Here is a 26,486-nt window from a genome sequence, read left to right on the forward strand (position 1 = left end):
GTCCAGAGCGCTCTCATGGACATGCCCTTTGATGGCACTCGCCTTTTTGGTGAGAAAGCGGACAGTGCGCTGAATCGCTTTAAGGACTCCCGGGCTACGGCCAAGTCCTTGGGCCTCTCGGCCCCGCGGTCGCAAACTTCCGCCTTTCGCCCCTTTCGTTGCCAAGGAAGGGGTGCCTCCTCACGTCCGCCTAGCCACCAGCCGCAGAACCATCCTGCGCGCGGTCGCGGACGTGGTTTCCGCCGAGGCGGTTCTGGAGGACGACGCGGTCAGCCCACATCCACCCCGGCAGCATCCGCCTCCAAGCCTTCCTAGTCCGAGCTTTCCGGCCCATTCCTCGCCAGTGGGCGGCAGAGTTCGCCATCACCTGCTCCACTGGCGTACCATCACTTCGGACAGGTGGGTGCTGCAAATCGTCCGAAGGGGCTACTCCCTCCCCTTCGAGACGACCCCTCCAGCCATGCCACCGCAGCACCACCGTATCTCGGAGGATCATTTGCATCTTCTGCGAGAGGAAGTTTCGGCCCTCTTGGCCAAAGAGGCCGTCGAGCGCGTTCCCAGCCCAGAAGTAGGTTGTGGTTGTTATTCCCACTACTTTCTGGTTCCCAAGAAGGGCAAAGGGGGCCTACACCCTATCTTGGACCTCAGGAACGTCAATGCCTTCCTCCGGAAGGAACGGTTCAAAATGTTGACTTTGGCTCAGGTTCTAGCTGCCCTCGACCCTGGAGACTGGATGGTAGCGTTGGACTTGCAGGACGCTTATTTCCACATCCCCGTCCTGCCGGCCCACCGGCGTTACCTGCGGTTCACGGTGGGCCAGGAGCATTTTCAGTTCACCGTGCCTCTCGGGTGTTCACGAAAGTGATGGCGGTGGTCGCAGCTCATCTGCGCAGATCAGGGGTTCCAGTCTTCCCCTATCTCGACGACTGGTTGTTGAAGGCGGGCTCGCCCCAGGCAGTCGTCTCCCACCTCCAGACTACGGCGGATCTCCTGCATTTGCTGGGGTTTTCCATCAACGTGCCGAAGTCACACCTGAGTCCCTCTCAGAAGCTCCTCTTCATCGAAGCGGTTCTCGATTCGGCGCAGTTCCGGGTCTATCCGCCGGAGCAGCGGGTCCGGGATATTCAGGCCCTGATTCCCATCTTTCGGCCTCTGTCCTGGGTTTCGGTCAGGCTAGTGTTGCGGCTTCTGGGGCTGATGGCCTCCTGCATCCTACTAGTGCATCACGCCAGGCGGCGCATGCGGGCTCTGCAGTGGGACCTGAAGTTTCAGTGGGCCCAGCATCACGGCAACCTGTCCGACCATGTCTTGATCTCGGAGGGCACTGCACAGCAGTAGCAGTGGTGGCTCACGGACCGCAATTGGGTCACGGGCAAGAGCCTCTCCCTTCCCCAACCGGATCATGTCGTAGTGACGGATGCGTCCCTCCTGGGATGGGGTGGCCATATGGGAGAGGCGGAGATCAGAGGCCTCTGGTCTCCGGCGGAGTCTCGCCTCCACATCAACCTGTTGGAGTTGAGAGCGATCCGACTTGCACTGAAAGCCTTCCTTCCCTCTGTCAGGGGAAGTGTCGTGCAGGTGTTCACGGACAACACCACCGCCATGTGGTATTGCAACAAACAGGGCGGGGTGGGGTCGTGGACCCTTTGTCAGGAGGCTCTGCGCCTCTGGACGTGGCTGGAACACCAGGGCGTCACCCTAGTGGTTCAACATCTGGCAGGCTCTCTGAACGCCAGAGCAGACGAACTCAGCTGCCGGTGCATGATGGATCACGAATGGCGTCTGAACTCCGAAGTGGCGCAAGGTCTCTTTCAGCAGTGGGGAGAGCCTTGGTTAGATCTATTCGCCACCGAAGAGAACGCGCAATGTCAGCAGTTCTGCGCGTTGGAATTTCCAAGGCGGCACTCGCTCGGCGACGCTTTTCGTCGCGAGTGGAGTTGCGGTCTGTTGTACGCCTTTCCGCCTATACCACTTCTGCCCAGAGTGCTGAAGAAGATCAGGCACGACTGGGCCCAAGTCATCTTGGTGGCTCCGGATTGGGCACGAAGGTACTGGTATCCCGAGCTACTCAGTATGTTGACCGATCCTCCGATACGTCTGCCCCTTCGGGAGGATCTTCTGTCGCAGCAGCAGGGGGCGGTCCTCCACCCGAACCTGTCCAGCCTCCACCTCCATGCGTGGAGATTGAGCGGCGGCAGTTGATGCCATTTGACTTGCCTCCTGAAGTCTGTGATATCATTCTGGCAGCCAGGCGTCCCTCCACAAAGACGGTATACGCCTGCCGGTGGAACAAATTTGTGGCATGGTGCACAGCAAGGCTGTGAATCCCCTTTCCGCCCCTCTTTCTGAGGTTCTCCTCTTTCTTCTTTCTTTGGCCCGGCAGGGCTCTGCCCTGGGCACCTTGAAAGGTTATCTTGCTGCCCTCTCTGCCTTCTTACGGCTTCCTGATCAGCCTTCTCTTTTCAAGTCCCCTGTGGTTCAACGCTTTCCTAAAGGCATTACTCATAGGTTCCCTCCTGTTCCTTTCGTAATGCCTCAGTGGGACTTGAATCTTGTTCTCACATTTCTGATGTGCGCTCCCTTTGAGCCTCTTCACAATTGTCCTCTTCGTCTTCTGACGCTTAAGACTGCTTTCCTGGTAGCCATCACCTCGGCTAGACGGGTGAGTGAGCTCCAGGCTCTTTCGTCCAAGCCTCCTTTTCTATCTGTTCATCCGGACAAGGTTGTTCTTCGGCCTCGTCCTTCCTTTCTGCCGAAAGTGGTGACTCCCTTTCATCTTGGGCAGTCTGTCACCTTGCCCACCTTCTTTCCGCCTCCGCATCCTTCCAAAGAGGAAGAGAGGCTCCACCGTCTGGACCCAAAACGTGTGCTCTCCTTTTATTTGGACCGCACAAAACAGTTCCGGGTGGACGACCAGCTTTTCGTTGGATACGTGGGTGCTAAGAAGGGAAAAGCTGTGCACAAACGGACCATCTCCCGGTGGGTCGTTTTGTGCATCAAAATCTGTTACTCGGCGAAAAAGGACCCTCCTGTTGGGCTGCGCGCCCATTCCACTCGGGCTACAGCAGCTACTACTGCTTTGGGACGGGGAGTCCCGTTGCAGGACATCTGTCAGGCGGCTACGTGGGCTTCGCTACACATGTTTGCCAGGCATTATTGCCTAGACAGCCAAGTCCGGAGGGATGGCTTCTTTGGCCGTTCTGTCCTCCAGGACTTTCTGGTGTGATCTTGGTTCGCAGACCCACCACCGGGGATGGTATTGCTTGGGTATCTATTCTAAGGTGAGGAATCTAACTAACGTGTTTCTTTCAGATGAACAAGTTACTTACCTTCGGTAACGATGTATCTGTAAGAAACATTAGTTAGTTAGATTCCTCACCGACCCACCCATCCTCCCCGTTCTGCGAACTGACATCTAGGGTTAAGGCTATCCCTTTCAGGGCCCTAGAGTTTTTTGGCACCAGTCTCGGTATCTTGCATGGCTCTGCGTTCCTGGCGCGGAAGGCTGTGTACAAGAACTGACGTCAGCGTGCGAGGGCGGCATCTAAGTACTCCGACGACATCATTCCGGCGCACGACGCCGACGACGGACGCGGAGCCGCAGACGACGCCTAGCGACGCGCAAGGGGTATTGCTGACGAAAAATCTTCCGGATCCAGTCTGACGCCTGGGGATATTCTAAGGTGAGGAATCTAACTACCTAATGTTTCTTACAGATACATCGTTACCGAAGGTAAGTAACTTGTTCTATTGGTAAAAGAGAATGACTGTGGTTCACTATACTCTGTGCTTTCCTTTTTAGGTTAAAACCTACCAGACAGCTCAGCTGTCAGGTTTGCTAAAGACATCTTGGGGACATTCAGAAAGGTTCCCTAGGAATGCATTCCACCCGTTACCATAGGCTTTCTGGTTTGTAGCTAAAATTTTCTGGCTTTCTGTTTGCTGACTTTATTTGTTTTAGGCTGTCCAGTGTGCGTTCATCCCTCCAAAGGAGCAAAGCCTTTTCACACTACCTCTCCCTGTGTTCTTCCACAAATGTTCTTTTCTGTTAACATGCTTGAAAATCTTGTTCTTATCTTGTCACATTTGCTGTGCATTCAAAGACAGAGGTCACAATTTCAGGCTTTGTCTTCTGAGGGAGCTTGGTGTTTACTTTTCATTCTCTGACTTCAAAGTGAGAAGATTTATGTAACAATCTTACTGAATACTAGGGGTAGGAAAGGGTTTTATTCTAGCACACAACAACATTTAAATGAACTGTGCAGGTATTTCAGAGCATATCAGAATTGGGAAAGCACAAATAAAGCACTTTTTAAAATACAAATTCTGAAGTGTGTTGTAAACAAATACTTTAATATGATCAATACAAATCAATGCATTAGGTGATGCCATTGCCACACATTTTAGTTTGTGTGCCTATAGTTTTATTAGTAAGACTGTATGTCTGTGCAAATGTAATTGAAAATGTGTTGTCTACAAAGGCTGTGTACTACCACACCAGCTATACTCCACTCTTCGCGTTTTACTATGCACCACTTAACTTTACGCCACTCCATCCCACTGCACTCTGCCACTTCATTCTGCACCTCTCTACTCTTCACCTCTGTACTCTATGCCAGTGTTCTGTTACCCACTCTATTGTTCACCACTGCACTGTACACCACTCCAGTCTAGGCTGCCCCACTCTACTCTGCACAACACCACTGTATGCAACTCCACACTGCGTCACTGCACTCTACACCACTGCACTCTAAGCCAATACACTCTACGCCAATCTGCTGTTCACTACTCTATTCTACTCTGCACCATTGCACTCTATGCCACTGCATTATATACCAATTTACTCTATTCCATTCCACTCCACTCTACTCCACTGCACTCTACCCTGCACCATTCCACTCTGAAACAATCTACTCTATGCATCTGTGCGCTACACCACTGTACTCGACCTCACTCCACTCTATGCCACTCTGCTCTAAATCACTGCACTCTACTCAAATGCACTTTACACAACTGCACTTTGCGTCACGGTACACCACTGTGCTCTATTCTGCACCACTGTACTATACGCCACTGCTCTCTACACCACTGCACTCTACCCCAATGCGCTCTATGCCACTCTGCACCACTGCACTCTACGACACTCTACAACACTGAACTATATGCCAGTGCACTGTATAAAACTCTGCTCTACAACCTTCCACTTCACACCACTGCACTCTAGGATACTCCACTCTACGTCTCTGCATCACCCTACTCTGCGCCACTGCACTCTGCATCACTCCACGCCACTGCACTCTGCAACACTGCACTCTGTCACTTCACTCTGTGCCCATCTCTACTCTGCGCCACTGCACTCTGCCACTCTACTCTACCCCCTCCATACCACTGCACTTTATGCCATCGCACTCTACAATGCGCATTCTAATCAACACCACTGTGTTCTACGACGCTGCATTGAACGCCACTAGATTCTGTGCCGGTGCGCTGTATGCCACTATGCTCTGCAACACTCTATGCCAATGTATCAAGAACCACTGTAACAATAAATATTACAAATTAGTGAAGGGTCCAAAGAAAAAAACCATAATAGCACTTTTTAAATTAAAGAATAATTGAATGTATTTCTTGAACATATCAATACAATATTAATTGCATTAGTTCATCATTTTCATTTTGCAAGTTTGTATCTTTACGTGCGGAACATTACTTCCAAAATTCAGTGTTGCTTATTTAAATGTTATTGATGTAGTACAGGTAAACAATTTCAAATTTCAATACAGTTGCTTTCCATTCACATCAAGTGCATTAATTGGTTTCTTTGATTTTGTACAGCCAACACATGTTTCAGGGCTTAAAGGGAACTGCCGCTTCTTCAGGGCTGTTAAAAATGAATATTTGCAAAATAACTAGAAAACTCACATTTACTGATAAAATCAAAAACAAACACATTCTCAAAAATAGATAGCAATGTTCTCAAATGCATGTACATTTATTTACTTAATATTCAAAATGCAATGGAGCTCATAAAAGCAAAGGAGATTGAACAACAAAGGCGTCATTACAAATAAGCATTCGCTGAATTACCATTTAGCTAAAAGATCCTTTTGTCAGGAATTATATTTAAAAAGAGTCTCTAATTTCCGGCTTTAGAGTGCTCACATATTTCCTGACTACTCCAAGTGAATCCGCTTGCCTTAATCAAATGTTCTCAAAAAAGTTACCTGGCTTAATAGGGAATCGTACTTCCTATTCATTCAATCCGGAGAACTTTCCGGTGTTTAACTATTTTGCTATTTGCTCAAATGCATTTCTGCTAAGACGAAGTGATTATCTAACTCACCAAATTCTGGGTTTGAGATGCGGATGCATTTTCCGACCAGTCACAGTGTATCTGCTTACCTTAATCAAATATCCTCGTGAACTACAAGATTAGGAAGAACTTTGTAGTTTAGTGGAATTTTGGATATTTTTAAGTTATGGCTCTTTGTGTTTTCTATTTAATTTTGGCAGCATATGGAGTCTTTTTATAATCGGCTGTTTTTGGAAAATTAATGTGATGATGGAACTATAGGAGAAGATATGCAGTGCATTCTATGACGTTGCATTGTACACTGCCTAATTCTATGTCGCAGCACTCTACACTACTGCACTATATGCCACTATACTCTGCAACACTCTACGCCAGTGCATTCTACACCAGTCCACTCTACTTCACTCCACTGTATGCCACTTAATGCCACTCCAGTACACTACACTACACTACACTGTCACTTCACTCTACAACACTCTCTACTCCACTATTCGCCATTCCGCTCTGACACTCCACACCACTCTCCTCTACTCCACTAACTTTTAGCCATGCTGTAGAGCAGCCACGCTGGTGTACAACATGGCTAAAATACATTGGCAAAGCCAATAGCTCTCGCATAGGTGCGACCGTTTGATTTTGACAATGCTTGCTTGTTGGTTCTGGTCATACTCATCATTTAAAGTGTCTGATCTCTAAAATTCACTCTGTTATGCAATTGTAATGATGACGCTAACAATGTATATATTTGAGTAACTATACGATTAATTGGATTACTATATTTTAAACAGGTGCTCGGTCGTGAAGTTTACACATCCAATAACCAGCTAGGAGGGGTGCAAGTCATGCATAATAACGGAGTTTCCCACACAACGGTTCCTGATGATTTTGATGGAGTATATACCATTTTAGAGTGGCTATCATACATGCCAAAGGTAATGTACAGTGATAATCTGTTGATGCTTCAGTACGACATGGATAGGTTACCTAGCAAACAAATAGACTGTGTAGTATAGTGTATGTGTGTACAGATTGCCATATCATTAGCAGAAGTACAATTATTTTTCTCTCTAGTTATTTCATCATTGTATATGCAGATGTATATAGATATATTTACTTGTGTGCGATAAGCCGATGTCTTTCCATAAATTTTGAGAGAACACAATATTAACATGAACATAAAATGGTTTGTCTTCTTCAGTAGCTCCAGATGCAATGTGAACAAAACCATGTACTTAATACCTAGGTGTCTAAATCAAACAGGTTCTATTTCTTATTAAGGAGGTTGTTCATAAAATGTATTTGTAATGTGTTACACTAACATAGAAGCCACACTGGTGCCATACAGCCAGTCTCAAAATGGTTTCACTGCCTTTTGTTGGGTCTCATCCATGACTGTTATATAGTTTGAGACTGAATGCTTGGTTGAGCAAGTAAATAGCAAGTCTTTCACTATTTGTACTATGCATGTTAGTGTCATGATCATTACTTTGTAACTGATTGATGTTTATTTTTAATGTAGGATAAATATAGCCCTGTGCCTGTTATTATTCCAAAGGATCCAATTGAAAGGGAAATTGATTTTGTGCCTTGCAAAGCCCCTTATGATCCACGGTGGATGCTTGCTGGAAGACCTCATCCAAGTACGTAATTAGGTTTCATTAGATGGTTTTTATATATAATCATTTAAAGACTGCTGAAATTGGTGGATAGTTGTATTAACAAGTGTTGTGCATTGATTTGCTTATTTTGATTAAGATGCAGCAGATTTAATTTTCATGACTTTCTGAAGTATTTTGTGTCAAAATCTTTTTATTGGTCTTTAGGTAGCTCAATCGAGCACAGTGCAGGAGCCAAGAGAAACAGGTTAGCCAGATTTTACAACACAGCATTTCCACAAGTTCTCAGCATACATTTTACACATAAGCAGAGCTCAGGTACAATAAATACATCTCCTCAGCGCCTCAGATATACTGCTTATAAGAACCAATTGTAGTCTGTGCTCGAAGGTCCACAGAAGCTATGCAGATACAAATACATAAACGAGGAAAATCTAACACCTAAAAAAAAAAAGGGAAAAATAAAACATTTCTGTGACGTCTTGTATTATTACCTCAGAGCAACTGGAAGTGATATAGAACAGAAGCCACCCAAGCGCCCGGGGTCTCCCGTGTCAGTCCGTGAAGGGGGTGCGGGGTCAATCCAAGGAGCACGACCCTGGCCCCAGAGGCTACCCTCGGCCAACAGGATCACGGAGTGTCCCCGTCCATTATATTTGAAAGAGATGGAGAGCTCGCAGTCTGGGCCCGCAGGCAAACAGGGGCAATCCCTCCGACAGGTACTCTACCAAGGGGCTCCAGATGTAATCAAAGCTCTTACGTGAGTCCTCGATCACATCTGTCATTCGTTCAAGGGCCAATTGTTTGCTCGGCTTTTAATGATAGCCGACCAAACCATTGGGAGAAGGAGGGAGCCTCAGGCTTCTTCCATGCGGCTGCTATTGCCATCTTTGCTGCCCTCAGGCAGAGCCACATGATGGAACGATCCCCCTGAGTTTGGTGCTTCAGACTAGGGTCCCTAACCCCCAAGAGAGTGTGCTCAATGGTTTCAGTGACTGTATAGCGAATAATCTGCTTAATTTGTGCCAGGATTTCCTTCCACAAGGGTTGGATGGAGGGGCAATCTCACCAGATGTGCCAAAAATCTCCCCGAAGTCCACAGCCTTGCCAACATTTGTCTGAAGTGTTTGGAAATATGGTTTGCAATGTCTGGGGGTGTAAGTACCACTCATGCATAATTTTGTAGTGGGCTTCCTTGTGATGCATAGAGCGGTTGTATTTAGCAATATCCTTGTACACAGATCCCCATTGCTTTTCCCCTATGGGAGTGGTCACCAGGGAATCCCAGAACCTTCTATGTCGTGGTGTCGACTGGGGACCCGCCATTAATAGCAGGGATTAGAAGAGCAAAATGCCTCCCTTGGCCGTAATGCCAGACTGCACGAATTTCTCAAGCGGGAGCAATTCCCTTGTTGCAGCCATACGCTCCCGGGCTGCTGCACCCAATGTTTGAGTTGAGTGTAATGATGCTCTTCCGTGGCGGCAGTTTAAATGGGTCTTTGCACTCCGCAAATGTTCGTACCTCTCCCCGCTTAAACAGATCGGATAACATAAGGCATCCCCCGTCTCCCCATTTGTCTAAAGGGCCCCCTGAAAGTGCTGAGGAGAAAGCAGGATTAAAATGGATGGGGAGTGTAAGTAGAAGCAAAAGTAGTTAAAGGTAATGTCCTAGTAACTTTGTCCCATACTTGGAGAGTGGTTGCTGTGGGGGTGCTGAGATTAACATTAGGCACCCTATGTTGTTTTGGCCTCGATAGCAAGTTCCATATGGTCCTACCTGCAATCTGTCTGTCTGTTGAGCGGCATTGTAATATGTGTAATATGTATGAAAATAAGGAAGAGAAAGACCCCCCCTCCAAGCGAGCTCTTGTCAATAGGCAGTAAGATAACTGGCTTCTTCGTCCCTGCCAAACAAATTTAGTGACCATCGTCCTTAGCTCAGGATGTTGGGCATCTAACATCTTACCACCTGTAGTTCGGATAGGACCAAGTTCCCACATGCCCCACCAGGCAGTGGGGATTCCGCCACTGTAGATTCTAGTCTATAGTCCTTCACGCCTAGTGAGGCAGTGCCACAGAGTCTTTCTTGTAGGCTATCTGCCCACCAGGAGGTGCAAAAAGGGCCAGTCCTGGGCCAGAAGGCAGCGTCTCTGCGTAGATCAGGTCTTCGACTTCTTGCCCCCTCTCTTGGAAGTCTGCCAAGGTGTGGGTGAGCGACGCACTGTTTCTTTTTTTTTTTTAAACAAACTTTATTGTCTTTTATTGTCATCCAATCATACCATAAACATCATGCATTGAACATAATCAAGTCTCACTCAACCATCCTGAATCTCACATCTCATGTCTCGTCTCCATCCTTACACGCTACATGTCCCTTAATCCTTCTCCTGTTACCTGATAGTCTCATTCCTCCCTTCACCCTCCCCCCTCCTGTCCCCATACCCCAACAACCCCCCCCCCCCCCAACTGTACCCGCCTCGGTTCTCCCAAGTGCTTGCGTGTGACATATCCTTATCCTTCTCCTTGTCCGTAGCTCCCTCTGGGCCCCTCGCTGCCCTCCCCAGCTGAGGTGGGCCTGTTGTGATGGTCACTCGGAGGCGCCAGATGCCCTTCCATCGTTCCGCATGCCCTCTACCAACGCCGCCCTGGCCCTCTCTTCCCTTCCTATCCCCCGGTGAGCGGCGCACTGATGATGTATCCGAGTGATCTTCTCCCAAGGTTATTGCCTGATGCGGTGGTTCAATCTTGAGACCAAGTAGGGCTGCTGCGTCCTCTAGTTCTGTGAAGTGATATTGTTTGTTGTCAAAGAGAAAGGCTATGCCAAAGGGATAGGTCCACCAATATTTGAGTTAGTGTTCCCTCTGTGATCGGGCGGAATTGTTGTCTGCGGGCTAACGTTGCCTGGGCCACATCTTGAAACAAGGAGCACCTTGTCATACCGTGGAAGGAGACCTTATCAGTGTTCCTGGCTTTCCGTAGGACCATTTCTTTGACCTTGTAGGGGCTGAATTTCGCAAGAACGTCTCTTGGTCACCTATTTTCTCCGGGGAGACTTGGGCCCACTCTGTGCACTTGCTCCAGCTGGACCTCTGGACTCTCATCTCCCAGGACTGTTGAGAAGAGCCTCACCCTGAATGACTCTAGGTCTGGACCCTCGCAACCCTCTTCCAGGCCCCTCACCCTTATTTTGTCTCTTCGTGAACGCTTCTCAAGGTCCTCGCCTTTAAGCATGGTGGCACATAGTTGAGTGCCTAGAGTGCTGGTTCCTTCCTCCAAAGGTTTTAAACGACCCTCCAATTCTTGGTATTTCATTTCCAAATCCATGGTACAGGTGCCCACTGAGTCTATATCCGCCTGTAGCGCCACCAATTTGGTCTCAACCTCCGTCCAGAATGCCTCAAGCGATGCGCTGATATCCGCTTTGATGACCTCTCTCAGTTCCTTTTTCAATTCTTTTAATGATGCCAGCAGGTCTTCTCGGGTGAGAGCTGTTCCAACTGTCTCCAGCGAGTCCCCTTAGTTTGCCGCCCTCGCCTCAGCAGGCATGAAATAGCTAGAAACCCTTTTGGCTTGGGTTTTCTTCGGTGGCATTGGGCTGGGGGGTCTCGGTCAGCGCATGGCCGCATCAAAACTAGGCAGGTGTGAGTCCAGAATAAGAGCCTCTGGGATGCGTCAAATCTTCAGAAGGGCCGGTAAGAGCGGGCGAGCTAACCTCTGGTCTCCGCACGAGACAGCCGGAACGCCACGGTAACAGTGAGCCCCTTTCCAGTCACAAATGCGTCCCCCCGCACGACCAGCGAAGTCTCCTTCCCAATGGCTTCAAGAATAACTGGCTCTATGACCCCTCCTGTCCTATCAGCCGCAGGCCTTCAGCCCAATGGACTCCCTATGGCCACCTTCTTATCTTTTATACTGCTGCCATTTTCATCAGGCGGGTGTCTCAGATCCCGTCTGCATCAATACCCGCCGGGTGCTGTTTTAAGGTCAGGCAACATGAGTACAGGCAGCTTCAAAGGCCCGTGGAGCACGGACCCCCAGTGTCTTCACTAGTTAAGGTGGTGGCGATCGGGAATGCCAGGGAGTTCCTCCGCCCCCCGTCGTGGCAAATGCATGTGTCTCCCCCCGAGGGGCCGGGCCTTCTCACCTAATGCCTCATGTAGCTGGGAGTTTTCCAGTGGGCTTGGCCTCCCTCGTTCCGCCACACGTAACACTCCCAAGATCTGGAGGGCCGAGTCCCGTTTCCGAACCATGACGTCTGCTCGACCACTCCTGTAGTCTCGGGGAGTCGACGCCTGCCACAGTGATTCATTTAACATTCGTCTGTGGCCGCCGCCATCTTGAGGTCTGCACAGTGAACAGGGCCGCTGGGTTTCAGACTGCGCAGATGGCTTCCTGTAAGTAAAACGCCTTGCCGCACTGTCCTCCGTGTTCAGTGTAGCCTATATTTACAGCACCTGTGCATTTTGCGGTAGTTTCTGCGCCGGTGATGTGGGGATCCCGGGGCTCAGAGTGTAGCCCAACGGAATCACGTCAGCGCTGCCATTGGTTTTAGATGTCTTTGAAAGTTTTTCTCTAATTATAAGATTTCTGTGTGAAAATCTCAAATACCACAAGATTCTTTGTAACAAATAGAAAATGCCACTATTACAGTTGAACATCATTGAAATAAGCTTCTGTTAGGGAATTCCACACGTTTACAGAAGATCTGCACCTCTTGAGTGAGAGGACAGTGTTTTAGGGTTTTGGTAGCCAGGCATAATGTGGGTAGAACTTGCTTCTCATCTGCTCCACAATTACCTTCAAAATCCTACTGGTAAAGCAGCAGCAGTCCACTCCTAAATGCTATTATAGTTCATGCAATGTTTTTCTGACTTGAATGGAACCTGAAAAGTGAGAACAGACATTGATATTTGTAAAATAATGGTCACTGAAACAAGAACTCCCTTTTTCCTGTAAGTTGGGGCGGCCCTGATGCACTGTAAGAAATGACCATACGGCAAGCTTACTAGTGCTTCAGGGTCTTAGCATCTGCTTGTTTTCAGTATGTGGAATGTATTGCTCTGAATGCAGTAGCGAAGCAAACTCTAAGCTGATCTGTGTGGGCTCCCTTCAGCTTTTGAGTGCTGTGAAGGGGCTCAGGTTGGGCAAACCAGCACAGTAATAGTTTACTCAGAGGCATGCTCTGCACTGAGAGTAGAGAGAAATGCTGCAATGCTGAGTAGGTGTGACTTCCTGCCTACATTCTATGTGAACATCTAGGCAGCTGGACCTCTGTAGTACAGAAATGAAGGAACAGTGTACCTGGCAGTGATGCGGGCGGAGGGGAATGCTTTGGTGCCCCATAGACCTCGGTATTGGCCCTGTTCGCTGTGTTGCCATGCTAAGGCTTGCACCTGACATCATTGTAGGGGTCATTAGTGCCTCATCACAGGAGGCAACAGAGTCTCCAAGCAAATATATCTTCTGTTTCTGACCTCACTGATATATAGCTAAAGTCCATTTCCCCTGCTGTTGGATCAAGGCAGCAATACCATCTGCACACAAGACTGCTGGTCCTCTGCGTCAGATCTCAACATTGGGACACCTCATGGGGACCCAGTAACTGGGTCCTGGGCACACATCACACTGAGAAATCTTGCAACTCATACCTCCTGTATCACAGGCTTTCTGCCCACTGGATATTACTACTTCTTGAATAGTAGTGAAGTGTTTCTTCTCCTCTTATATGCACTCCTGAGTCAACTATATAAAATGGTATCTGATGGTGACTTCTTCCCGCAGATTCCTTACCCCAGGTGTCAGGCTTGATCTGGAAATTTTTGAGCAGCACCTCGGCTCAGCAGCTGCGTTGTCTGTTCCAGAAGGGACATGTGTGGGTCCTATATAGGCACCACCCCAGCGTGCTGATGTCAATTATTTTCTTTTTGCGCCATCAACACAGATCTGAAAAGAGTTTCCTCTGGACAACTGTTTTTGACATTATGTCAAATTCCGTAGAGCTTTGTCTCCCAGTGTTTTAGGGATGTCGCCAAAAAACCTGTGGGGTTTAAACACTGTGGTTCCTGTCATAGACAGATGTCTGTGACAGGCCTCCAGCTGGTTTGTGTTTGGTACCTAGAGGCGGGCCATGATGCCAAGCCTGTGAAGACTGCCAAACCATAAATCTTTAAAGTACTGCTTGAGCATTCACTGGAGCTCCTGGTCACACAACGCCAGCCAACTGCTCAACTCTCCTGGTCTCTTGAAAGTTCTAGGGCCTGTTCGTGCCAGGCACTCAACATCATGATGATTGTCTTCTGATGGATACATCTGCCTGTGGAGTCCTCGCCTTTTGAGTTACCCCTTGCCCAGCATTCCATGGAAACTTTTTTCATATAGCTCTCCCATGTCTAAGAGGATGTCACAATGGAACGCCTCCACATGCGACGGCGGCATCGGAGTCATAAGAAAACCAAAAGAAGGCCTCGTCGGCGTGCTGATGTCAGTTCCCTTTTTTCCGCACCGTCGACGCAGAACGGTTTTTCTAGGATTTCTTTGTAGTCTACATTGTTATAGTTGTCTGAAAACTGTTTCTGTGTGATGGCTACTCAGAAGAAGTCTGGTTTTAAACCCTGTAGAGAATGTGGGGGCCATATATCTGTCACGGACCCCCACGAAAATTGCCTTTGGTGCCTGTCATCTGACTATGACGTCGAGGGCTGCTCTTCATGTCGTTTGATGAATCCGGAGGCCCTCAAAGAGAGGGAAGCGATGTTGTTTTGGCCCGGGCGAAGAAGGAGAAGAGAGGTCGGAAGAGGAAAAAGTCGAGGTCAAAGTCACCGACTTGACACAGCTCAAGGTCGTCCCAAAAACACAAGCGGCATCATGGGTCAAAGCGTCGCTCTTCGAAGGACAAGTCGCAGAAGTCGGTGTCCACGGTTGGGCGGCGGCGTTATAGGAAGGATTTCATCTCTCCTTCTCCTTCACCGCAGGTGACTCCGGTGCATTCTCTGACACAGTGGGACTCTCCGGTGACCAGGGAAGCACCTCCTTCACCTCCGGCCACTCTGATTCCGGTGTCTCCGGCGCTGCAGCCAGAACCCACCTTACGACCTCGGCCTGTTCCAGATTAGGCAGTTCTGGATACGTACCCACCTTTCCTGGCTCCAGGTGCAGATCCTTTGCATTTTCTGAATGTAATGTATGGCATGTTTGCCAGGGTGGTTAACCCATCCGGCGTGCCTGGTGGCCTTGTGGGACCGCTTTTCTTTAATATGGGTGATCCCCAACAATATGCCCAGATGCCTTTCATGCAAATGACTCTGTCTTGGCCTCTCCCGACGCCAAGGTACTAGACGCCAATTCTGTTGCAGGAGGGAAGGATGGCCTATTCTCCTGGGCCATCGGACTCTGGTCCAGCACTGTCTGGCTCCAGTTCGGCCACATCTCGACTTGGTCTGGCGCCACCAACTGCTCCTGAACGGCCTTCATTGACGCCAGCTCTGAGGTCATCCGTGCCTCGTCTGGTGCCACCAATGCCGATTACAAAGATGCAATCGAGTAGGGAGGCTCAGAGGCTTCTGGAAGAGGAGAAATTCCAGGAGCAAGCTGATGAAGGAGAGATACTGGCTTCTATGGATGATTTTTAAGGGCTTCAAGAAGCTAGTGGTCTGGACACATCACCAGAGTAGGAGCTCTCTTCTTCCAAAGCTCTTCCTTCTCAGGAGATGGCTATTCAGTTAGATCCCCTATCTTGGAGCATGTAAGACCCATAGGAGGTTGGGTGTTCCATTTTCTGCAAAATTGGGAATCTGCTGCATCAGATCATTGGGCTTTGAATCTTGTAGAAAATGGGTACGCCCTTCCTTTCCAGTGGTTCCCCTTCCTTTCCCCCCGGTCAGGGTTGGTGTTCGGAGGACCATCTGTTGCTTCTGCAGCAGGAGGTTCTGTCGTTGCTTCAGAAAGGTGTGATAGAGGTGGATCTGTTGGGTTCCTGGGTACTTACCGCAGGTGGGTTGTTGGGTTCCCAGCACTTTTTTGTCTTCTGGGTCCAGTCTTGACTTGAGTCGGGGTTCACAACCTTCTATTTTAGTATATGGTTTGGTCCTACCCTGGCGACCACTGTATATTGTGTGCTACATACCTATTTTCTATTGCAACGTATTGAGTATATTGTGTTATATCTCCTGGTAGGCGATATGGTTATGTGTTAGTGAGTGTCTTATAATAAATACATATTTTTATATATACAGTGTGTGGTTCTTTTTCACTTAATCTATACCATATCTTTACACTCCTTCTGGACCAAGCCCGAAGGCTGCTCTCAACAGCTAACACTTGGAGAGCTTCCTAAAGTTGTCTAAGACCACTAAAATCACCATAAGGGTTGTATGGATTGGTGCAGGGTGCTACACTTACATAAGTGAGCACCATATATCAAGCCAGCCTCCTACATTGGTGTGCAGCGGTTGGGATTCAAGCCTGCTTTGTTTTACCAGCTAATCTTTATTTGGGTTATTTGAAAAACCATCACTAACAGTAGGCACATATAATACAGCTTAGAATAAGTAGGTTCTACTGAACTTGGGGTTGGGTAGTTAAGCGAAACCCTTTATAGTTTACTTTAGTTTGCCATTTGTAGAGCGCATGGTTACACCACCGGTGTGTCCCCGCGCTAAAACGGTTCTTCGTAGAGGATATAGGCGACATTCACATACCTGACCCGGAGACTATCCCTGGGACTAGAATCCCATGGTGGCAGCCCTAGTGTCCCTAGAGTCAGGGAAAACTATTTTGATCTTATTTCACAAATAGAGAGGGAGAGAATAAACCACGTGGTTGCGTTCTCCCTTAGTAACTTTTTTTTCCCAAAAAGCAACCACTGTTGAATTGGCGAAATACCAAATTCAGAGTAGTGGAAAGATGTTGTTCAACTATCTACTTGACAGGTGGAATATCAAAGATATTGAAGTAAAAGCCTCACTCACATAATAGTGACATGCTTCATCATAGGCAGTTACTCCACACCCAGAGAAGATGGTACTCTCCGGGCGGACTCAACCAAAGATATACTGGGAGTTCTTAGATAAATGAACCACTGGTTAAGCAGGGAACCAGATTAGATTAAAAATACCTATGAGTGTACCCTGTTTTAGACTATTTATTCTTGGGCACTCATGATATCAGTAAAAACTTATTGTCGGGGTTTCTTTGAACTCAATTCGTTCAATTGTACCCGCTACCGTATGCCAACATGTTTCGGCCCGTCTTATAGCCCAATCGGGTCTTGGGGCCTTCGTCAGGGCGATATCTTTTCTTTTCCTTATGCTATAAGGTCCCTGCGATAAAGCTGTACATGTGCTTCCATGCAACTCATTCGTACGTGGGGCCTAATGCACTCACCTGTCCGTCTGTGCCTTCCGACTTCAGTAGAATTTTTCTATTGGACATGGGACACAAAATTAACCTGTGTTTCTTTAACGACAATCTGGTTCCCTGCTTAACCAGTGGTTCATTTATCTAAGAACTCCCAGTATATCTTTGGTTGAGTCCGCCCGGAGAGTACCATCTTCTCTGGGTGTGGAGTAACTGCCTATGATGAAGCATGTCACTATTATGTGAGTGAGGCTTTTACTTCAATATCTTTGATATTCCACCTGTCAAGTAGATAGTTGAACAACATCTTTCCACTACTCTGAATTTGGTATTTCGCCAATTCAACAGTGGTTGCTTTTTGGGAAAAAAAAAAACTATTTTGATACCAGAAGGGGGATGACATCCAGAAATGGATCACTGCTTTAGAGAGGACCTGTAAAGTTCAGAAGGTCCCTCAAGGGAAGTGGGCAGCTATCCTATGGCTCTCCTTTGCTAACAAGGGTAGAGATAAGCTCCCCACTATTAGAGAAGAGGATGCTTACAGTTATTCAGTTCTGAAGAGTGCACTCATTGATGGGTTTGGCTTAACCACTGAACAGTATAGGAATAAGTTCAGAGACACCCACAAGGCACACACCCAGGATGAGTAGATTGTTTTGATAGTGCTATTAAGGCTCTGGACGGCTGGCTTCATGGAAGCAGGGTATAGGACTATGAAGGATTGTACAATTTGATAATGAGGGAGCACATCATTAATAACTGTCGGAAGCTTCTTTTGCACCACTACCTGGTGGACTCTGATCTGAACTCTCCCCAAGAATTGGTAAAGAAGGCAGACCAATGGGTCAGCACCAGGGTTAAGCAGAAGGGCCATGGTAACGAAGGTGACCAGAAGAAGCAAGATTCTTCGAAATCCCAGGATAAGGGTGGGGACAGGGCAAAAGACAAAAGGGAGTCTTCTCAAGGCCCAAAAAAAACCTGCATCTGGGGGTGAGTCCCAAAATTCTAAGAAAGGCAAGAAGAAACCTTGGTGTTATCTATGTAAGGTAAAAACGCATTGGACAAGGGATTCTGATTGTCCAAAGGCCAAGAAAACTACTACTACTACCACTGCCCCTAAGGCTCCTGCTTCCCCTAGCACCAGTACAAGTGGTAGAACTGCAACCAAGGGATTAGTGGTGATAACTTTGGGTTCTGACTTGCACTCTGACCGTGTCAGAATTCCAGCTCAGGCTGTTCTAGTCTGTGATTGTGGCATGGATCTTGCCACCCTACTAGTAAGTACCACTAACTTGGGCAAGTACCGACAACAGCCTTTGATCAATGGAAAGGACGCAATGACTTACAGGGACACAGGGGCCAGTGTCACCATGGTGATAGAGAAACTTGTGTCCCCTTGATGGACTTGGCCCTTTTTGCAGGGTCATCCCTAAACTTTTTGCCTTCCTCCTGTATTTTTTCTGACCTGTTGTTGGCTGTTTTATGACTCTGGGCACCTTACCACTGCTGATCAGTGCTAAGGTGCATATGCTCTCCCTATGGTAAAATGTATACATTGATTGGTTTCCATGTTTGGCTTATTTGGTTTACTATCAGCCCCTAGTAAAGTGCACCAGGAGTGCCAGGGCTTGTAAATACAAATGCTGCTGGTGGGCTTGCAGCACTGGTTGTGCCACCCACAGAAGCGGCCTAGTAAAATGTGTCTAGGATCTGCCACTGCAGAACCTGCGTGCAGTCTGGTACTGTCGCGCTGACTGCGCAAGTGCACCCACTTGCCAGTCCCTAAACATTCCCTTAACTACATATTAGCCACCCCTCTGGTAGGCCCAATGGCAGGGTGCATTGTAGGCATAAGGTAGGACATGCCCTGATGTGTGTGGCATGTTCTAATAGTGAATTACAGCCATTTTCGTTTTTCACTATTGAAGGCTACCTGCTCTCCATAGGCCAGAATGGGCTGCTGGAATTACTACACGCTGTAATCCCAGTGGACTCATAGAGCATGGTAGGAAGTCATATTTAGTATGCCTGAACTCAGAATAATAAAATACTTCTTTTAGTAAAGTTTATTTTAATATCCTGCGTTTGTAAATACTACTTTTAGAAAGTTAGTATTTACTGACCTGGCCATTTCAGTCCGCCTCTGCTGTGTGTGTGTGTGTTCTGCCTAGTTACAGTGGGGAGCAGGGCTGGGGAATTCAAGGAGACAAGCTGGCTACCAGGTGGTGGGTAGAGAGATTACACCAGGATGGGTGGGAGGAGTACACCTTTGACTCTGAATAGACCTGTGCTCTGCCACCACAATGCCGGCTCCGCCCCCTGTGGAGCGGCTGATATCTCTGCCCTGCTGCTGAAAGGAAAGAGCAGTCACCACAACAAAGTGCTCCAAAACTGGACTGAGCCAGGCCCAGGCCCCTTGGCGACAAAGAACAAAAGAATTGTGCTATAAAAGGAGGAGCCCTGCTCCTAAGAAATCAGATCCTGTTTGCGCCAAGACGAACCTCTGCCTAAAGGAGAAGGACCTGGAGAAGCTGAAGGAGGAATACTGTCTCTCTGCCTGAGAGACTGGCCTGCAGTGGGTGCCTGTCTGCTGGAAGGAGAGGAAAAGACTACAGAAAAAGACTTTGATTCAACTTGCGCTTTTAAACAATCTCCAAGGGCTTGCTTGTGAACTTGCCCCCTGATCTGCGCCCCAGGAACAGTGGGCGCTACCTTTCCACCAGAAGAGGAGAAGTGGCTGGAAGCGATCCCGTGAAGCTGACTCCCAGAGAACCTGTGTGCCTCTCCCCCTTTCCCAGCACCGCGACATCTGCCACCTGGGGCTACCACGAGCACCGCAAGGACCTGTCTACCTGGTCCCAGCACCGCAAGTACCTGCCCCTCCGAGCCGTAGCTCGCCCCGTAAGGAAAGGAACCTGAGCGTCTGCGCACCGAGCCTTGGCGACCCCGCGCCGCCGAGATCCCCGCAAGGACCTGTGACATACTGGTGATCTACTGAGAAGCCGTCGGCGCTGCAACGCGCTAAGAATTGCCCCGGAGCTGCCTCCCCCTCCTCTGACCTTTGTCGTGTGGCTGAGACCTTCTTCGAGTGTGCCACAAAGCACCGCCGCCCTCTGACTGTGAGGGACGACACCGCGACGTGGGACACCTCTCCGTGGAACCCCGAGGCTGCAGTTACCATCCCCGTGAAGAATAAAGGTATTTGTGACTTTTCGCGCTAAAGTACGGCCCGTATTTGCCTTCGTACGAGCCGTACCTGCATTGGAAATATTTGGGACTTGTGCGCGTAATACGGCCCGTACTTGCCTTCGTACGGACCGTACTTGCCTTTGGAATATTTGAGACTGGTGCCCCGTGGTACGAACCGTACCCGCCTTTGTTTGAGCCGTACATGCTCTGCCGTCCTTGTGCGGCGCGTCCCTGCCTCTGTACGGGCCGTACAGAGTGAAAACCATTGGCGGCGCTCACGCGGGTAGCGTGAAACTTGGCGAGCGAAGCCTTGAATGTGTTTGACGCGTACCTACGAAGGTACGGCCCGTCTGGTTCACGGCCGGCATACGCGCACTCATGCGGGAAGCGTGGGAAACGGCACGACGTGCTCAAATAGCGGTACGGAGCGTACCTGAGGCGCTACGAAGAGCACAACACCCCCAAGAAGCTTATTTGTAACAGAACTGTGCCATTTTTAACAAACTGTGGACTGCCTTTAGGCCTTTAAGAGTAACTGGATTAGTACTTACAAGAGAACTGTATTTTATCAACCTGCCTGAAAGAAATCTTTTATATAAAGACCTATATTTTTACAGAAGTACAGCCTTGTGTCTTTGTGTGGTGGGGAGGTGATTATTGTGTGGGACAACTTGAAACGCTTAACCTAATGCCCTCTGGAATCTAGCCTGACTGCTCGCGCCACGTTACCTAGAGGGTGAGCAGGGGTTATTTTTAAAGAGGTAATCCTACGCCCTGACTTAGAGGAAAGGGTCCCTGCTTGTCGCAAGTGCATACCTGCGCCAACCAGAGACCCCGGATTCTAACACCCCTGAACAGGTCAAACTTTGACAAGTGTACCAAGTCGCCAACGCTAGCAATGTCAACAATGTCAGGACTGATCATTCCTTGGCAGTTGTGAATCTCAGCTGGGAAGAGGTAACTGGACCTAAGAGGGTTGTGTTATCTCCAGACCTACCTGTAGATTGTCTGTTGGGCAATGACCTACAAACTTTAACCTGGGCTGAAGTATTGTTCAGGTCTCATGCAGAAATATTGTGCATCTCTACCAGTGCATTTGCTGTAACCAGGATCTGAAAGATACATATTAGTGATGGATTCCTTACCTTAGAATATGCCCAGGCATCAGACTGTATCCAGAAAGTTTTGCTTAGCAGTGCGTGTCAGTAGGTGGCGTTGTGCGGCTCCGCGTCCGTCACTGGCGTCGTAAGCGCCGAGATGACGCCACGGGGAGTACTTGGGCGCGACCCATGCGCGCTGACATCAGTTCTTTCTTTTTCCGCGCCAGCAAGCGCAGATCCGGATTGAGCACGTACCTTAGTCACTTTTTGACTACTATTTTGAGACTTTTTGTCTCCTCTCTTTTCTCCTGGTGCACGTAGGGATGCCCGGCTTTAAGTCCTGTGGGGCCTGCCTCTACTGCTCACGACTCCCGGGACTGCCGGGATTGTCGCGCCATGGCCCCCAAGGCCTTGCGGGAGTGGTGTAGGAAGTTGCTGGAGGTCCGGCATTCGTCACGCCGCCGCTCTGGGTCCAGGGGCCGTTCCCTGGACCGCTCGTGGGACCAGAGCCGTCGCTCCTCAGGCTCCAAGTCTTCACCTTTGGATTCCGGTAAGCGACGCCATAAAAAGAAGTTGAAGAAGCGTGTTCGCTCTCCGACGTCCCCCCGTCGCTCCCCGGAGGCAGACGAGGGGGGACAGGGGCTTTGCCCTGGCGGCTCCCCTGGAACCTGGGAGTCCCACGGCCTGCCCACCATACCCGGGTCCGTCGGCAACTCCTGAACAGGTGCAAGAATTCCTTTCTACCATGGTCCGCCTTTTTAGGCCTTGGGCTCCCACCGGCGCCCCTTCAGGCCCCGCGGTCCTGTGTCTAGATCATGTTGGCCCGGCGGCTCCGCCACAGGCGCCAGCCCCGGCGCCACAGGATCCTGCGCCAGCGGCTCCGGCGCCACGAGGTGCGGCGTTGCTAGCTCCGGCGCCTCCCTCGGCACCACCCTCCGTGCCATACTGGGTGCCGTTTATTCTCCCTTGCCCCAATTCCAGGACCATTTTGTTCCGGCCTGGGATCCGCATTGGGAGCCGGCACTGGTCCGACCCCGGCCGGCGCCGTTCGTCCCTTCTCCGGCTCCCTCTACGCCAGAGGCGGATGAAGACTGGCAATGTGACTCCGAGCAGGATTGGGTGGACGACTTGGAGGAGGCAGGCGACCTCGATGTCTCCTCTGACCCGAGGTTCGCTTCCCCCCCCCCCGCCTATAATGGAGGAAGGTGCCTCTTACACGATGGTCCTGCGTCGGCGGCTGAGGCCCTTAATCTTGACCCCCCCACAGTGGCCCTCAAGACCAACCTCCTCACCGAGGTCCTGTAGACGGCGTCTGCTTCGTCGGAGCCGTTGCTGCCCTTCAATGACGCCTTTACTGACGTCCTCTTGGGCACTTGGTAAAGGCCGGCCACGGGGGCCCCGGTGGATAAAAACATAGCCAGGCGCCACCGACCGGCGCCCCCGCCTTTTTGACTACTCACCCTACGCCTGAGAGCCTGGTCATTCAGGCCTCGATGTCACAGAGTGCTTTTCCTATGGCCCCGCCAGATAGGGACTCTAAACAGCTGGACCAGTTTGGGAAGCGGTTGTTCTCTTCGGCCAGCTTAGGGCTGCGGTCGGTGAACACCGCCTGTTTGTTGGGCCGCTACTCCCACGCGGTGTGGGATGCCTCAATATCCTGAGGAGGTGCAGGCTGTCCTTTCTCAGGCAATTGCTGAGGGTAAGGATTTGGCTAAGATCGCCATTCGGTGTGGGTTGGACACCGCCGACTCATTGGGCAGGGCGATTTCTAAAACTGTGGCGTTGCGGCGTCACGCCTGGTTGCGTTCGACTGGGTTTTCGCCTGGTGTCCAAAGCTCGCTCATGGACATGCCCGTTGATGGCACCCGCCTGTTTGGCGACAAGGCTGACAGTGCCCTGGAGCGCTTTAAGGTCCTTGGGCCTTTCTACTAAAAGTTCGGCCTCTCCTGGTTTTCGTTCCTTTCGTGGCCAAGGTAGAGGCAGTCAGGCGGGCGCCCATCCCCTAAGCCTGGGCAGAACCAGCCCCAGCGCGCGGGGTCACGGCATTCGCAGGGGTGGGTCGGGGAACTAGCGTGCGGGTCCATCCACCTCCACCCCCGCTGCTTCCGCCACCAAACCTTCCTAATCTTAGCTTCGGGGAGCACCTCACGCCGGTGGGTGGCAGGATCCGCCACCACCTCCCTCACTGGCGCGAGATTACAGAAGACAGATGGGTGCTGCAGATAATCTGCCATGGTTACTCCCTTCCCTTTCATTCCTCCCCTCCTGCTATGCCACCTCGGTGCCACCGCATCTCGGGGGATCACTTGGTTCTTCTCCAACAGGAAGTCACGGACCTCTTGGCCCAGGGAGCCATCGAGTGCGTTCCTGGGCCGGAAGTAGGGAGTGGTTGTTAGTCCCACTACTTTCTGGTCCCCAAGAAGGACAAAGGGGGCCTGCGTCCTATCTTGGACCTTCGGTACGTCATTCGCTTCCTCCGGAAGGAGAAGTTCAAGATGCTGACTCTGGCTCAGGTCTTAGCTGCCCTCAACCCTGGAGACTGGATGGTAGCGCAGGACTTGCAGGACGCATATTTTCACATCCCCGTCCTGCCGGCCCACCGGCGTTACCTGTGGTTCACGGTAGGCCACGAGCATTTTCAGTTTACCATGCTCCCTTTGGCCTTACCAGCGCCCCTCGGGTATTCACGAAAGTGATGGCGGTGGTCGCAGCTCATCTGCGCCGATAGGGGTTCCAGTCTTCCCCTATCTCGACGACTGGTTGTTGAAGGCAGACTCGCCCCAGGCAGTCGTCTCCCACCTCCAGACTACGGCCGACCTCCTGCATTCGCTGAGGTTCTCCTTCAACGTGCTGAAGTTACACCTGACTCCCTCTCAGAAGCTCCTCTTCATTGGAGCGGTTCTGGACACGACGCAGTTTCAGGTCTATCCTCCCGTTCGGGATATCTGATAAAAACATCTAGACGCAGATTCCTTAACTTAGAATATCCCCAGGCGTCAGACTGGATCCAGAAAACTTTCTGCAGCAGCACATCTGCACGCCAGGGGCGGTACCTCACTGCTCTGCCCTGACGTCATCCATGGACGTGACGTCAGTGGAGCCATATAAGCCCCTCCCGGCGCGTTGACGTCCGCTTTCTTCTTTTCCGCGTCCCAACGCGGATTCAGGAAAAACCAGCGTTTCCTTGGCCTGTTTTCCAGGCCTTATCAACACCTTTGGCGTCACAGAACAGTGTGCGATGCCTGTCACGGACCCACACGCCATATGTATGGGGTTCCTGAGAGTACACCACGACTCCGAAGAGTGCGACGTCTGTCAGCAGATGAAACCAAAGTCCCTAAGGGAGCGTTGTATGAAGCTGCTGGCTACCCGGATGTTGGTCCTGTGCCTTCACGCCGCCTATCTCCCTCTCGGTACGGGCTTGCTCATGGGGTCGTTCCCGCGGACATCGTTCGGAGACAGGTAAGCACAAGCATAAGTCGCGGAGGTCGTCCTCCCATAAACGTGACGCTGGGGCCCGCTGCTCTCAGTCTTTGCGAGGCACAGGCGCCCAGCAGTCGTCTCCTCCATACCCACCCTTCCCGGGCGTTGGAGCGACAAGGACCCAAATGGAGACCTATTGAAAGGCTCTCCAGTCTGTCTTTGGGTCACCCCCTCTCCCTGGTGCGCCTTCGGGTCCCACAGAGGAGGAAGGCACTCATGTCGGGTTTTCGCCAGCAGATTCGTCCTCGATGCCGGCTGCGTGCATCGACTCCGGTTCCGGAGTCGATACGTCGTTGACGGGACATGGCCCGGAGGGGCATCCCAGTCGTCCGTCCAGCCCACCTGTCCAGTTGCCACATTGCCCTGTGCGGCTTACTGCGCTGACGTAGGCTGTGGCACCGAGTTCGACACCCTGTCGACCTCTTTCCTCCCCGCAGGTGTAGGTCGAGTCGCCGCCGGACGGCGCCCAGGCCAAGTCCCCTCTGGAGGTTCTCGGCGTCGATACAACACCATCTCTGCATCAGTCGAAGCCGATGCCGGCGCCTACGGCTCCTCTTTTACAGGAGGATAAAGTCCCTCTGGGCTCCCCGTGCCCAGGGTCGTTTCAGTGCCCCTTGGTGCAGGTGCCTAGCATTTCATGGCCTTTGAATCAACTTCAGGCTCCTCCGCCTTTACTGTCTAGTGGACGAGTTAGCCTCCAACCGTCCCTGACTGATGGTTTGTTGTCGTCCCCCCAGAATGGCGACAGAGGCTAGTGCGGCTCTCGCGAGGGCTGTTCGCAGGGCTGCAGATAATCTTCGCTTGCAGCCCCCTGTGGTTTCCCTGCCCTCTGATCCTTTACTGGATCTCCTCCACATTGAGCCTATGAACGTTGAGCCTTTGCTGCCCCTTGGTGGGTCTTTGTTTGATACCCTGCTTGGTACCTGGGCACGGCCCTCCTCTCTTGACCATGTTGATCAGGCCATTGTTCGCCGGCATCGTCCGGCCCCAGACGATCCTGTCTGCTTCTCCCATCACCCTAGAGCTCAGGGTCCGGTTGTCAGGGTTTTTTTTGCCTTGCAGCCTTCTTCCGCTCTGTTGTTGCTACCTTCCACTAGGGAATCTCGGTGGCTGGAGACATGTGGTCGCCACATTTTTGACTCCACCAGTGCTGGCATCCGTGCCTTGAACACGTCTTGCGTGTTCGCATGTGCTTCCTTTGCCCTTTGGGACTTGGTTGAGCTCCTTCTTCCTTCTCTTCCAGAAGGGCCCCGGGCTGACTTGCATCGCCTTCTTCTTGACCCTGGGTTCATGACGTAATACTCAGATGGTCTAGTCGGCTACTCTGCCATGTTTGCCTTTGTTCAGTACAGCTGGTCAGCTGGTTCTCCCTTCCCTTCGGTTCTCGGACTGTGAGCTTGTCTCAAGAGGAGCCCCCTTGCCAGGGTTAAG

The 26,486-nt window shown here is 50.5% G+C and overlaps 1 protein-coding gene across 9 annotated transcripts in view; it reads left to right on the plus strand.

Moving 5' to 3' along the window:
- ACACB (acetyl-CoA carboxylase beta) overlaps positions 1-26,486 on the plus strand; it is a 2,187,049-nt gene that overhangs the window by 1,631,908 nt on the left and 528,655 nt on the right. For all 9 annotated transcript variants that reach the window (XM_085633342.1, XM_085633341.1, XM_085633344.1 and 6 more), the window contains 2 exons: positions 7,102-7,245; positions 7,833-7,953. In XM_085633342.1, the coding sequence (XP_085489468.1) occupies positions 7,102-7,245; positions 7,833-7,953 (265 nt within the window). The remainder of the gene's footprint in view (positions 1-7,101; positions 7,246-7,832; positions 7,954-26,486) is intronic.

The sequence above is a fragment of the Triturus cristatus genome, chromosome 11, assembly GCF_964204655.1.
Source record: "Triturus cristatus chromosome 11, aTriCri1.1, whole genome shotgun sequence".
Lineage (NCBI taxonomy): Eukaryota > Metazoa > Chordata > Amphibia > Caudata > Salamandridae > Triturus > Triturus cristatus.